Source organism: Musca autumnalis, unplaced genomic scaffold, assembly GCF_047663935.1.
Source record: "Musca autumnalis isolate F117 unplaced genomic scaffold, ASM4766393v1 scaffold_5, whole genome shotgun sequence".
NCBI classification, from domain to species: Eukaryota; Metazoa; Arthropoda; class Insecta; order Diptera; family Muscidae; genus Musca; species Musca autumnalis.
The window spans coordinates 9,443,342-9,458,330 of NW_027412088.1; the positions used below are offsets into that span (position 1 = coordinate 9,443,342).

At 37.9% G+C, this 14,989-nt stretch overlaps 3 protein-coding genes across 3 annotated transcripts; 2 read left to right on the plus strand and 1 right to left on the minus strand.

Moving 5' to 3' along the window:
- Positions 1 to 5,616: 5,616 nt before the first annotated feature.
- Positions 5,617 to 7,668, minus strand: LOC141404939 (tRNA (carboxymethyluridine(34)-5-O)-methyltransferase alkbh8). The gene has a single exon (XM_073988787.1). It carries the CDS (start codon positions 7,559 to 7,561, stop codon positions 5,714 to 5,716), a length of 1,848 nt encoding a protein of 615 aa, XP_073844888.1. The 5' UTR covers positions 7,562 to 7,668; the 3' UTR covers positions 5,617 to 5,713.
- A 2,548-nt stretch (positions 7,669 to 10,216) lies between these two features.
- LOC141387123 (BLOC-1-related complex subunit 8 homolog) lies at positions 10,217 to 11,039 on the plus strand. Its single transcript, XM_073956292.1, has 2 exons — positions 10,217 to 10,873; positions 10,933 to 11,039. Exon 1 carries the CDS (start codon positions 10,291 to 10,293, stop codon positions 10,858 to 10,860), a length of 570 nt encoding a protein of 189 aa, XP_073812393.1. The 5' UTR covers positions 10,217 to 10,290; the 3' UTR covers positions 10,861 to 10,873; positions 10,933 to 11,039.
- A 1,291-nt stretch (positions 11,040 to 12,330) lies between these two features.
- On the plus strand, positions 12,331 to 14,040 carry LOC141387120 (ataxin-10). Its single transcript, XM_073956288.1, has 3 exons — positions 12,331 to 12,402; positions 12,471 to 13,585; positions 13,659 to 14,040. Exons 1-3 carry the CDS (start codon positions 12,398 to 12,400, stop codon positions 13,820 to 13,822), a joined length of 1,284 nt encoding a protein of 427 aa, XP_073812389.1. The 5' UTR covers positions 12,331 to 12,397; the 3' UTR covers positions 13,823 to 14,040.
- The last annotated feature ends 949 nt before the right edge of the window (positions 14,041 to 14,989 follow it).

Consider the following 14,989-nt stretch of genomic DNA (forward strand, 5'->3'; position numbering starts at 1 on the left):
GGCAAAAACAAAGCCACGACTTTTGATCATTACAGGACCTCCCTTCCTCCCCTGATTTTTGTGTTTTTCAATTTTCGCTGTCTCTGGACTGTTAATTTCTAAACGGCCGGAAGCATGAATAAACTTTAAGCACCTTCTCACCTCCACACTTGCCAAGTTATTTCATCTGGGGTGAAATGGTTGCAATGTGAAAGGCCTAGACAGAGAAGCGACGGAAGACTGTCACGTTGCCGTTGGCTACGACGTTTATCCTATATTGATCTCCTCCACGTCGTAGTAGTTTTCTTGCCCTTTGTCCTTTTTTACATTGGCGGCTAAATTTTTCTATGACCTCTTTTATCGTAGCGGAGTAATTGGCCTCGTGGACTGGTTTCCATGGATCATTCCCGGCATTATTGGCTGATAATGTCTGCGAATTAAGGGGCGTAGCTATTTCGCTTGCGCTAGGCGCAGAATTTATGTTTGCCTGTTCTTTGTCTTCGTTGTCAATAAGCGGCTGCCATCTTTCTTCTATGTCTTCTCTGCCCGAGTCCGTATGTAGTACGGAGGTGTTCCCGCCCAGGACTGGATTTGCACCGACTGGGGCCGATGTTGGTGATGATTGTTTTGGATATTTGATGCAGATATATTACCCACTGCCGATGTCGAGGATGACGACGATGATGATGAAGACGACGATGATAACCCTTCCGGGGAGGGTGGGCGATTAGGCTGACCCCATGTAGTTTCCGTTACATTACTATTCCAGTTGATCTCCGGCATCACTGACTCCCCGAGGCTTTGGCTCTTAAAGATATACGGATCAGATATTGACGACGATTCATCCAGCGAGCCAGAAATAGGTGGAGGGGGACTTGCCCCAACTGTTTTGTGCCAATCGTTCCACCACCCACAACTGGGGCTATCTGACACGGTCACAATAGAATTTTCCTCGAGGAATTCGGTTCTCTCTACCTCCTCCTTGGTTGTAGTTTCGTGCTGCGGTATCCCAACGGAAATTCCTGCATTATCGTGGTAGAGTGGTTCCAAATTGGGCATGTATGCATACGGGTCGCTTTCTACTTCCGTTGGAATTTCTTGTCTATCTTGAGGAATTTCTCCCTCTCGTATTGCTAGCGTAGATGATTTTGCCATATAGGATATAAATAACTTGACTGATACTGTTCTCTCAATACAACGAAGACCTGTAGTCACGATCTATTTGATTTACAAATCCAACTCCTTTTCGAGGTGGTGGGTGGTAGCTTTCGTCGTCCGAATCGAGTGATGGCGGACTGCGCGGTGGCAAGGGTGATGTCGACAGCTGGTCTATTGTTTTTTTGTCGAAGCCATACAGATTTTGCCACATTCAGTCATCCGAATCGATGGTCGAGGCGGAGTCCTCACTGGACTCGGACTTATGGTGAGGCAAGGTGGTTTCTTCATCTCCATCGTATAGATACGCTTTGCCCGGCGTAATAGGAACGTCGGAATTTACCGATGTGGATGGCGTGCATGGACTCGTCCCGCCTTCACTGGTGTGTAATGACTCATTGTATATTCCGTATTTCGGTGTTCTTGGTGTCTGTTCACTACTGCAGGACGCCTCATTAACGTGTGAAGAAGCTGTCTTTTCTTTCTCTACACTGGGAATTTTCTCCGGGGGTTCCCCATTCTCCATCTGTATATTATTTTCGTCTTCGTGTACCCGAAAGAAGATTTGGGATGCCTCCTTGGGTGTTGGTCTGGGATTTGGTGTTGCACGATTAAATCGTCTTGAAAACCGACTGGTTCTCGCCCGCTCGTCATCCTCGATGAAAATGGCACGACGTCTCTACCCTCTCCATATGAGCGCGAAACTTTCTCTTCGCCTCCTTAAATTTTTTCGTGGCTGGACTGTCTTCCATTTTAATTATTAACTTTCTATGGTGTTGTGTGGAATTACTCTGTTTTGTTTTTGTATTCTTAAATTAACTAAATTTCTTCTTACGGCCTCGTTGTGTTATTATTCAGGTAGACTACACTACAGGTTAGTTTTGTTTTGTTTTGCTCTTATTATTCGTGGCGGTTACGATCATTTCTCAATTATTCGAAATATTTGTTTATCCCATTAAGGTGGACTACCCGCACATCTATATCATTTGCCCGTACCACTACTATCACCGGTGATTGATAACGTTCTACAATGAAGGACCCACCATACTTTGGTGCTAGTTTCGCCGCAAAATTATCCACGGCTTTTGGTTGAGGATGTAGCCTCACCAACACTTTTTCTCCAATTTTCGGTTTCCACTTCCGACGACGCAAATCGTAATGTCGTTTCTGACTTTGTGAGGCTTTGGCAAGGTTGCGTCGGACAATTCCAAATATTTCCTTTAAGTCTAGGGCCCGTTCTTCCGGTTCGACGACTCGTGCACCTGTTCCTGCAGTCACTTGATCATATAGCGCTTGGGGTAATCTGGATTCCCGACCTTGGGTCAAAAAAAACAGGAGAGTATCCGGTCGATTCCGTGACACTAGTATTAATCGCCAACATTATCTCGGGCAACACATCGTCCCATTTATTTGTTGTTGTTGGGATACCTGTGTGATCATGGTTTTTACCGTGCGATTCGTTCTCTCCGTTGGGTTTTCTTGTGGTGTATAGGGTGCTGTGAGTTGGTGCTCTATACACATCTCGCGCAGAAACTTCTCAAACTGGCGACTTGTAAATTGTGCCCCATTGTCTGTAATAATCCTCTTTGGAACACCATATCTAGAGATTATCCTCTCTCTACACCCTTCAATTAGACCGTCCGTTGTGGCCTTTCGGAGTGGTATCAGTTCGGTCCATTTCGAAAACCTATCCATTATCACTAGCAGCATCGCGTTGCCATGAGGAGCTTTGTCGAGTCAACAACAGTGAATCTAATGTAATAGAGCTGACACTGGTGAAAACAAGTAGCTAGATCATCTGAAGAGTTATGGTCAACGGTTATGTTACTCTGGCAATGCTGACTGATTCGAAGAGATGCCCAGGTTTTAATCGACAATTTGTAGAATAGTGACAGTGCAAAGAAAGAACTAATACTTCGCTTTAGACCCCTTTCTGCCGAGGAGGAACCACAACAAATTACAATATGGATGATGTTGCAAATGTAATTTGGAACGGTAAGTCTTCTGAAAAGTTGGGTCGTGAGGGAATCTCCAAGGTAACGTTAAAACAGCTAGATGGGCGGAGAATTGAGTATCTCACTAAGGTCTCAACTTGTCGCTAGCTACCCACATCGTACCCAAAGTCTAGAAAACTGTCAGGATGGTTCTACTACTGAAGCTAGACAAGAATCCCAGAAAAGGTGAATCGTACAGATCCGTTTCACACTCATAGCGAAGACTCTTGAGGCTTTACTTCTCCCAGTAAGCACAGCACTACACCCGCCCTGAACGACATCCCACACGTATTATTTGAAGACTCGACCAGAACAAGGCGCTGACTTTAGCAAAAGTCGTTGGTACTATGAAACACACCACGCTATGTGAGGACATCGCACACTGGTCGAAACCACTGATCTAGCGGCGCGAAAGTCAAAAAATCGAACTATAAAATTGCGAAATATTTTCCATTGTATCGAATCAAGACACTTTGCAGACAAAGATTTTGTTTTTTCATTTTTGTTGTTGTAAATATTCACTCAGTTATTCGCTATCAAATACAAGAGTTTTTGTTGCATCAGTTTTTAAAAATTGTTTCAAAAAATTAACTTCATATTTGTTTAAATGTTAAATAAATTCGTAATGAAAATGGACAAGATATATTTTTAATTAATAGCAGAGGGTGTGATTTAAATTATAAAAATTAGTTTGGGGTCTGGAGGTACTTAGTTATATAGCAATAAATTTTCAAAAAATTCATTTTTTTAGTGTTTTTATGGATTGTACGCGCTTGTTCCATAGAGTGCATCTTGTAAACTTAGCCGAACTTAGGTCCGATTTTTTTTGGGGAATGAAATTGGACTCTCTGGATACTGAATAACCACATTCGGGCTGCAAATATTTGCAAATCTTTTGATGACTGCACTTTTAAAATAAGGGATTTTGCATGAAATTCATACAAATTTAGCTGTGCATTTGTATGGGAGCTAAATCAAAATATGGACCTATCTTGAGAAATGTTTGCAAGGAGGAGTTCTACCCCCGGAGACACTATAATACCATATTATAGCTAAATATGTCATTAAATATGGGATAACAAGTAAAAATTCAACGAATCGGGGGTACCATAAAAGGGACTACATCGAAACATAAATCCGTATTGAAAATGTTTTGCAAGAAGATTTTATACGCAGTGAGAAGAACACGGAGTGCAAAATTACAGCCAAGTTGAATTAAAAATGTGGCCATGATATTCAAAATACCTTAAATTGGGAGGTACGGTTACATGGGGGCTATATCAAAACGTGGACCTATGTTCATAATTTTTGGTGGAAATATTTTGTGACCACTAGGAACCCTAAATACCAAATTACAGCTAATTTGCTGCGAAATTGTGGCTTAAATCCTCAAAATACCGAAAATCGGAAGGTACCGTTATATGGGGGCTATACCAAAACATTAGCCGATATTGTTCATATTTGGCCCATTATTACCCACAGGTACAAGCTGAGTTTGTGCAAAATTTCAGTGACGTATCTCAATTCGTTTGCAAGTTATGAATTTCGCGCCGCTAGATCAGTGATTTCGACCACCGTGCATCGGGGAGACTAACTCCGGACAAGTTTAAAATTAATTAATTATATGTCGTAAATGACACTCAGAAATAAAAAGCCTAAGTCCCATAGAGTTAAACAGGTAGTTCCCCAAGGTGAGGTGACATCTCCGAGACAGTTTAATTTTTATCTTTCCTGTATTTAACCCTCTTCAGATGACATTGACATCGTTACGTATGAGGATGATTGTATGATATTGATATCGGGTCCCCTCCCTTTCATTGTAAAAGGCTGCACTCCTATTTAACCGATGTAACAACCTTTTTTTCGTGCGAGATATATTTAAATTTCTGCCACTAATTTTACGGCCACTCTATTCACCACATGGACGGCAGAGTTAAGCGCTGAACTGAATATCCTGGTCAATGATAACTAGACATCGGATTTTTGCATATTTTTTGAAAATTATAATGCAAAAAATTCATTTATTAAATAATAGAAGTTGGAGCTTTGAAGGTATTATGGTCTGTTCCAGTACTGCAAGAATCAACTAATTTTTACTATTTTTTTCGATAACATAAAGGAAAAAATGTTATCGTAGTAAAAAGTAGTAGCTTCTTGCAGGTTCTGGAACAGAGCAGTTGATTATTTTCAATATAATATCGTATTTATATCTTTGGAACGATATAACATGGTTATAATTGGTTGGTAATAATAACTTAATTCCGACCACTAATTACCCAAGAATCTAGAGGTCACATTTGACAGCTGAGATATAGAAACAACGTCGTCAAGTACCTATCCAGCTGCACTTAGGATGCAGATAACCTTGTTAGACACATATACCGCGGTCTGTGGTTAGCTATGTGGCGCCAATGTGGTCCGCGAATGTAAGTACAAAACGATGGAATAATATTGAAACCTGCCAGAATATCAAGCTATCGTAGCGAACTTAGTTAATCATCATGTTTATTTTTAAAAATATTTTATTTACAAATATTAAAAGTTTGTATTTATTCTAATTATACAAGCACTAAATGTAATAAAATTCATACACTTTCCATCTTTTCAAATATTGCACAATGATTGCCCTGATCGTAATAACTTTTTACCAGCTTAATATCATGCACCTCTTCGATCAATGATTCCAGTTCATTTTCCTCAAAAACATGATAGTAACGTAAAAATGTCGATTTATCCGCTTCGTTCTGTTGTGACGGAGTTTTCACTTTCCACGGCACCAGAACATCTTGTTGTAAAAATTCCGTACGATTTGTATGTACTGGCAATAGAACGGGAGCTTCTTTGGCTTTCTCTTCAAGTTGTTGTTGTGTCTGTTGGCGTTGTTGTTCTTCGGTGGCTTTTTGTTTATTCACCGATTTATTTTGTCTCAAGTAAGAGGATTTTTTATTATTGGCATTTTGATCTTTGGCCCAGACATAGATTAAACCTCTTCCAGATGGCCTCAAGATTCGGGCAAGCTCCTTTACGGCCATTAGACGTCTTTCCTTGGTGGCTAAATGATGTATAACTGCAATGCTTATACAACCATCAACGCTGTAAGACCTCACCGGAACATAAATGCAATCACACCGGAAAGTTTGGTAGTTTAGAGAAGAGCAAACCTTTAGCAGACCATTGCTACGATCACAGCCAATGTTAAGAAGATGTGGATTACAATTCAAATATTTACCATTACCACACCCAACATCTAGCAAAATAGAAGATGGAGGGAAACTCTTTAGGAAATCTGCAACTTGAGGCCATGGGGAATGTCTTGTCTCACTAAAATGCTCGGCAATATGATCGTAAACATTATGGACGTTTTTCTCTTCCAAAAGGGCAGCTTTGTCTGTTTCAATGGTAGACTCTGAGGATTTTAATGCATCCAGTTTAGTATCACAAAGCAATGGAAAATTACAATTACAGGGGGCTTTCCTTAGCTTGCGAAAAGTTAATGATGTACGTTTTGAACGTCGGCGGGTAGACAAGTTGCCATTGGCAGTCATAACAACATCCAACATACGCGGTGTTATACCATGAGTCCAATCGTAACGTGATTCCCCAGACATAATAAGCAAAGAACGGCGTGGTAATAGAACTGAGCGTTTTTCTAAACCCTTACGGAATTCCATGACAACATCACTCTCCAATGACAAAGAAAGTATGGGATCCAAGAAGGCACTATGGGTATCAACATGTGGCGGTATTCCTTGTCCAGGTTCATATGCATTAACAGTCAGTTGATCGGGAACATGCCATTCAAAATTAAAATTGCGATCGTTGCTTATGGACTCTAGTCGAGGCCAAAAGTCATCACATTCTTCAGGAATTTTACTATCCAATGGCTTGCTGGGATCAACATTGTTACGTCCATAAATGAATTCGTAACCAAAATGTTTAACTTTACGATGTTTGAGAGCAGCATCCACTTCTTCCTTATCCATTTTTATTGCCTCCAATAAACGTTGCTCCTCCTCTTCTGTTACAAACTCATTTATTATAACCAAACCTTCCGGTAAAGGTTTAAGCCAATTTGAATCGTCAGCCTGTGGAAGTTCCGCAAAATAACTCAGATATACAACTGCTTCCTTCTGGCCAATTTTAGAAATACCATGCATATTGTTAACAATATTTTGAGCATCATCTATAGAAGAACACTCCATAAAACAATAGGATTTATTAGGCAGCATTAATAGTCTGGTTATTTTTCCAAATTTCTCAACAGTCTCCAGAACTGTTTCTTCTGTCAGTCCTGTAGACAAGCCGGCATTGAGAATAGCCACATTTTTGGAAACACCATCAGTCACAGCTTCAATTTTGCACTCATTTTGTATTATTGCAACACAGCGCTTCTGTTTCTTGTCCAACTTTTTGCATTGATAATTGGGAGACATGTTTCTTTTAAAGATTTAAGAATTAATATCTGAAACTGCTACTCCCCTCCTCAGTAGAATTGTTGTCCACAATGTTTTTGTTTACAACGTGCTGTGCTCAGGGTTGTCGCTTCACACAAGCCATATCAGATAAACAGTTGTTTTATGCTAAGTTTACATTTACGAAATCCACTCGATTTCAACTGTCAATTCCATAGCTCAAACGTCAAATGAAATCTCATCTGGATTTAATTTGACGTTTAACCTATGAATTTGACAGTTGAAATCGAGTGGATTTCGTAAATGTAAACCAAGCATTAGGCGTTTACAAAGACTTAAATACAACAAGATATTCTTTGCTATCATTCTTCAGTGAATGACTTTTGAATTTAACATAATGGGGGTTATCATGAACGGCAATTCCCCGTAAATTATTTCACTTTCTCCCTTAAGTTGCAACGGCGGAAAGACAAAACTAACGGGGAAATTTTATTCATGATAACCCCCAATGTTATGTTACTATAGCCCTGTTCCTTTACGTTCAAGAATCTTCAAGTTTTACAACTTTTTACTCGAAATCGTTCCTTTACTTCAGACACCATACAATTCATATGGGAGCAGTTTTCAACTTTTACTACTTTTGTCGGTTTTACCATTTTCAGAAGTAAAGGAACAGACCATTTATGGTGAAATAACATTTTTTTCTTTTATACATTTTTACGTGTTTTACCGAATTTACCGATCCAATTGACATGGAATTATTCTTGAATAGATCCTTGAATTCATAGATTTCGTTTCTGATACCATTACATGAAATGTTCCTCCTTGGTTGCGATTTTGAATTAACTGCAACCTGTTAAGGGTAATGTTTCTATACATAGTTTCGTACACATTTTTTTGTTGCATGCATTTTGTCTAGTCTTATTTGTTCTATGTCTTTGGGGTTTAATTGATTTTTAGAGGTCCAGCCAAGGCACATTTATATAAGGTAGATTCATGAATTACAACAACTAACAAAAACAACATTATTTGTGTTTGTTTACTCAAAATTTGTACAAATTGTTAATGTTCGTTTACTCTACAGTACAATGAAAAAGACCTAAAGGCCTCGACACATAAGAAGCATGGCATTCTTGCTTAAGTCATATCTGGTGAATGACTAAATACCAAGTTCTACTTAATTCAAATGTGATTCTGAAATATTCTTATTAGGTCGAACTTGATCTTAAGTCTTTTATCACATCTGACCTCAGCAAGCATGCTTCTTATGTGTCGAGGCCTTTAGTCGTTTACAAGAAGTTAAACGAACACACCTATTGTTGTTATTGAAAATAAAATGTCAACGAAAATATGGAATAATAGGGTCGTTCTAAAAAATTTCCCAGGAAAAACATAAATACATTTTGACCGTCCTCACACGTTTAGGATGAAAAGAAGTATTTTATGGTAGGAAATTTTGAAAACCCATTTTACAAAAAAAGAAAAATACAGCTGATTGTCACCTCTAACTTTTATGTTGCTATTTTCGCTGATTAACTCTCAAATATTTTTACCGATTTTTGTCGGTAACTCGAAAAATGAGTTACAGAATTCCGCTACTGCCAAAAGTACAATTGCATTGCTCCGTTCCAGAACCTACTAGAAACTAAAATAGTAAAAATTAGTAGATTCTTGCAGTTTTGGAACAGACCGTATATTTTTACGAACTCTGTCCATATTTAGTCCCAATTTACATTAGGCGAGTTTACTTGCGGCAATTGTCAGTTTGTAGGCGAGAGAGGGGGCTGAGAGGCAAAGGGTTACCATATGCCTCACCTCTCTCTCCCTCAAACTGACAATTGCCGCAAGTAAACTCGCCTAATGTAATTTGGGACTTACCCAATGATTACACATGCAAGTAACTTGCAGGCAGTTGTGTATACATATTATAGTCGAAACTTCAATTTTTTCGAACTGACACTTGCATGTGTAAACGTTCGGAAAAAATTGAAGTTACTTTCAAAGCACTTACATTGATTACTGACAATGATATTTTGTCGGCAGTGAGGTTGTTAGTTGGTGTGGCAGTGAATATGTGTGAGTGTATTGGTATTTTTCGAACTGTCACTTGCATGTGTAAACGGGGGGTTACTTAAGGCAATTTTCCTTGCGGCAATTGTCAGTTTGTAGGTGAGAGATGGTGTTGAGAGGCAAAGGGTTACCATATACCTCATCCCTTTCTCCATCAAACTGACAATTGCCGCAAGGAAAATTGCCTAATGTAAATATGGACTTAGTTAAAATAGAGATTCAAAATACATATGTGTATAAATTAATTATGATGAAAAACAACATTGCAGCAAAGAAAGACAAAGATAAATAAAATAAAAAGCCTGCTCCAGAACCTGCAAGGAGCCACTAACTCTACTACGATAACAATTTTTCCTGCGAAATGCTGTCGTCCGGCAAAATGACAGTGACTGTGTCAAAGAGCTCTTGAACTCACTTGGTGGAAATGCGGCTATACCATTTTTTCACATTAGTTTAAGCCGCCGGTGGCCACAATTTCTAACGGCTCCGTTGTCAAGTCATCAGCTGTTTGCTATTTTCCCTATGTTTTGTCGTTCGTATACAATCGTTAGTTCGCTTTACGCCCACTTTTATTCTGCTTTTTACTCTGTTTGTTTATTCGTAACATTTGGAACGCAAATAACTATTCGGTTTGCGAAAAAAAAATAGTTGTAGCAATTTTCATTTCACACAAAGGAAATATGGCAAATAATCCTAAAATGTCCACACAAAATACCGATTTAACAGTAAAAGTTAGAAAATCATCAGAGAAGCTCTCGGAAAACATTCACATTGTAGCAAATGATCCTTCACTGGCATTTTACAGAATCCAAGAACATGTCAGAAAAGTATTGCAACCCATTCTCGATAAAAGAATAGAAGTCATAGAATTACAAAAGGATTTGCAAGGACATTGCTTCGATATGGAATATGCTGTCCGCTCGATGAAAGATATTGAGGCATCAAGTGCAGTATTTGCTAATATTCAAGATATGGTGAAAAATTCAATATTTCTAAAGCAGCAATTGAAATATGAAGAAATCAGAGGTAAAACGGAAAAGGATAATACAAAGTCATCAGTATATAAGAGATTTTCGGCACATCTCACACTCGACTTGCCGGATTTCACTGAACTGACGGGTGTAATGCGAGAAACTAGTCACCGTATGGAATCGATAATGGCTTCTGGTGGAAGAGATTCCAATACACAACAAAATCTTCAAGTAAACAGTATTGGCGAACTTCAGAGGTCACACACTACACTGCATTAAACATTACCCAATAGTAAGTAAAATTTGCTAAAATATTGTCTGATAAATAACTTTATTGCTTTTATTTTATAGGTATAAGAATAATTCTCGGGTGTTTACTTTTGATGAAGCTTTCCAGTAAATCATTTTAATATATATTTCCATTTAACATCTGAAATACAAACAAGAGAAAATAATAACTTTTTGAGTTTGGAAATCATTGCGTGAAGTGTTATGAAGTCGAATTAGTCATGTCTAATCATCTACCCTTTTTTCAACTAAATATCATGTAATCAGCCAACCGACTATGACTTTAAAAACGTTAAAATGTACAAGCTGACCTAGCCCAAAAACATCATCTGTAGTGGGATTCTGTAACTCATTTTTGCTGTTATCGATAATTGTCGGTAAAATTAAAATGCTTATAATTTCGATAATTAACGAAATTTTTCGGTAAGTTAACGATGAATAAAAAGTAGTCGCTAGCCTCTACCGACACAAACATTGATGCCAACTTTTCTTTATGTTTTTAGTCATAATCTTGCGATTAAATTTTACCGATTTTTGTCGGTAACAGCAAAAATGAGTTACAGAATCCCACTACTGATTAATATGAAAATATCACTGCCCAACAAACATTTCGGTCATGTGTGCTCTGAATTTTAATTTTTACGGCTTATCTAATTTGACAAATAATATTTGTCAAAGGAGGTATTTGAAGGAATGGACCGGCATAGTCCATTTTGGAAGCGCAACTAATTATTGTAGTCATTCCTTTCGTACTTGATTTATGTGTGATGTAGTGTTGCGATGTACCTTGTTAGTCACAGAGACCACCTACGATGAAAATTTGGAAACTATCCTCGAACATCGCTTAAACTGCACCTATGCGAACATTTTTAAAATTCGTGAAAGAAATACCTGAAGGTCTTGTCCGACATATTCACGATGTGAACAGCTCCGGCCAAATAGGACAAGGATCATATTAGAAAAATAAAAAAATAAATAAATTTTAATGTGCTTAGCACAGATTATCGTTGGGGTCCTCATTACAACAACATCATTTTTATATTGCAGAAGCCATACTTCCTGATATCTAGGCTTTCAAGTACCCATAATTTTGTTTCTATATTTTACAGCCGCCCAAGGCACTATGGGTACCATTAGAAAGCCCGCAGTTAAATTTCCTTAAAAAATTAGACGTTTATGTGGGTGGATGGGGTTCAACGCCGGGAACGCGGTTAAATCCTCCTCGATCAAAAATTTAAGACTTTCGCCGGTCCAAATTTTTTAACCCCGGCTAGTTGCAATCAAAATCTTTACAGCCTTACAATGATACCATTGCCTTGGTCGGCAGTAAAAATGTGAGAAATATCATCTCGGGACTGGTGTTAATCCAACATCTGGAAAAAAAGAAAATTTTATTCCATTTCTTGGCTACTCTCCCCATTAGACAACCTTTTTTGTTTGGTGGCAACTTAATAGTATTGTTTACATTCTGCGTTATCATTTACAATTGATTGTCACACACATCGAAGAAGAAGCAGACACTCAAAAAATGTGGTACGTATTCTCCACCAAATAAAAAAAAATATGTTTTCTTCAATTTCTTAATAATTTCCCTATTACAGTGAACAAGAAAAAGAGATTACCGAACGTATTAACAAATTACTATGTCTACAACAACAAGATTGTAAAAATAACCACACCGAGCTGGTGGAAAACTTAAGATACTTGAGAAATGTTTGTGCTCGCGGATTCCCAGTGCAGTGTTTAATAGCCACAAATCAATATTTACAAGAATTTCTACACAAACTACTATTCAACACTGACTATTATGGTGATGAGGAGTTACACAAACAAGTTAAGACCGTAACATGGCAATTAATGGCAAATGTCATTGTCAATAATGAGGAAACTCAAGCACTTATTTGGCACTATCATGGTTCAGCAATTTTACACAGATGTTGCGATCAGCAAAAGCTTTTGGATCTTAATGTCGATATAAGCCTTATGATTGTTTATAATGTCGTTAAGTGCAAAGGAGAGGCTTTGATTCCTTATCCCCACGTTTTGAAAGCTGTCGTTAATGTTTGGCGAAAAATTCTGGAACAGAAATGTCCGTTACAGTTTGAATTTTTACACTTCATATTTGAAGAATTTTTAGTGAAGGATGGACGTAGCTGTGTGAGGTCATATGCCCAATTAGAAACAGAGGAAAAGTTGGCATTTCTGGATTATTTGCTAAACTATTTGTCACATGACAGTCCCAACGGTCAAGTACACACATTCCTGTTGCAGCACATATCGAAGGAGTTTAAATTAAAATCAGATTGCATTTTACGTTTGTCTTCATTGAAAGAAGTAGATCGCATGAAACCACGAGAGGCGTATGCTCTATTGCAATGTATTGCCTCGGTTTCAGGGTCTGAGACATATTCCCAACTCTATGCCACGGATCATTCATTGTTCTTAAATGTATCCAGTCTGTTGAGATGTCTGGTCCAGGTGGGCAAGGAAATGGAAAAGAATATATTTACACCAATGAACAAATTAGAGGAGGTTGCACCATCATCTGGTATATCAGCAGATTTCCAAACGGAAATTTCCTATGAATTGAAAACCTTGTTGGTGAGATGTGTGGCAAATTTGTTATATAAAAATCCCACAAACAAAGGCTATTGTCTGGATACTCAACTAATGCCGGCATTATTTGAGTGCACGAATATGGATGCGCGTAATCCATGTAAGTTGGACAGTAGTTTTTATTCTATAATGTATCAGACGTTAATCATATTGTTGTTGTTATTTATTTTCAGTAATGAAAGAATGGAGTATTTTAGCCATCCGTAATGCCTGTGAAGGTTGTCCCGAAATTCAACAGGTTATTGCTAATCTTACCTCACAAGGTCCAGCGCAGAATGATATCTTGAATGAATTGAATTTGGATATGGGTTCTTTGAGAATTAGTCCAGGGAAATAAACAAAATGGTCCACATTTTAAGTTTTGTTTTCTTTTGGAGGGGTTAAGAAGGCATTTATTCAAAATTCACTTTCGCGATAAATGGGACGAACAACGAAAAACAACATACAACCATTGAGGAGACGACAGTCGCGGATTTTAATTTACAAAAAACCGAAAAACCACACGCCGAAGTTGATTGAGAGTTATTCCAATAAATGAAAATCTCCACATTTTAAGTTGTTTTGTTTTCTTTTGGGTGACAAATAACCGAAGAACCACATACGATCATTAAGGATACGATGATCGCAAATTATCATATTAAAAAGAAAATAATCAATTAGTTTTGACAGGGCGCGTTTACAACAATAAATACAAGTAAATTCATAAATTTGCAATTTTACGTTGATGAAAACAAATAGAATGAGGGACGCGTTACCAACACATCACGCGTTTACAGTTATTTCAAAAAAAAAACCACAGCTGATTGTTTTTTAGAGTTGCCTAGTCGTTATTAATTTTTTAAGGGTTACTGAAGTAGAGCTGGGCCTAAATTCTGTTTCTATGAAAACTTTTATAAGTCCCAATTTACATTAGGCGAGTTTACTTGCGGCAATTGTCAGTTTGATGGAGAGAGAGGTGAGCTATATGGTAACCCTTTGCCTCTCAACACCCTCTGTCATCCACAAACTGACAATTGCCGCAAGTAAACTCGCTTAATGTAAATTGGGACTAACGGAGAAAACTGTCAAATGAAAAAATATAAAGGAAATATTTTTCATTTCAGATTTTCATATAACAAGAATTCAGTCCCTGGCAAACTATACCCACCCAGCAAAAAATTTTGGAAGTTGTGCATGTGGAGTTATGATTTCACAACATCCTTCAATGCACTCCACACGCAGTTATGAAAAATGCACTCCGTTGGATACAATTTATAAGCAGATGCTTTAGAGATCCCTACAAAAAAAAAAAGCAGTTGATCCCTACACGCCGCTGGCGAAATCATTTATTATAAAAATAAGAGAGAGTGCATACATTTCTAAGAATTTGTTATAAAATAAAGAAATAAAAACTTAAGTTGCGAACATTTTTGCGGTAATTCACGAGACGGAAATTTTCAGTGGAGTGGAGTCCATGTCGAAAGCTGAACTAGTGATGGGAAGGCAACATGAAAAACCATTAGGA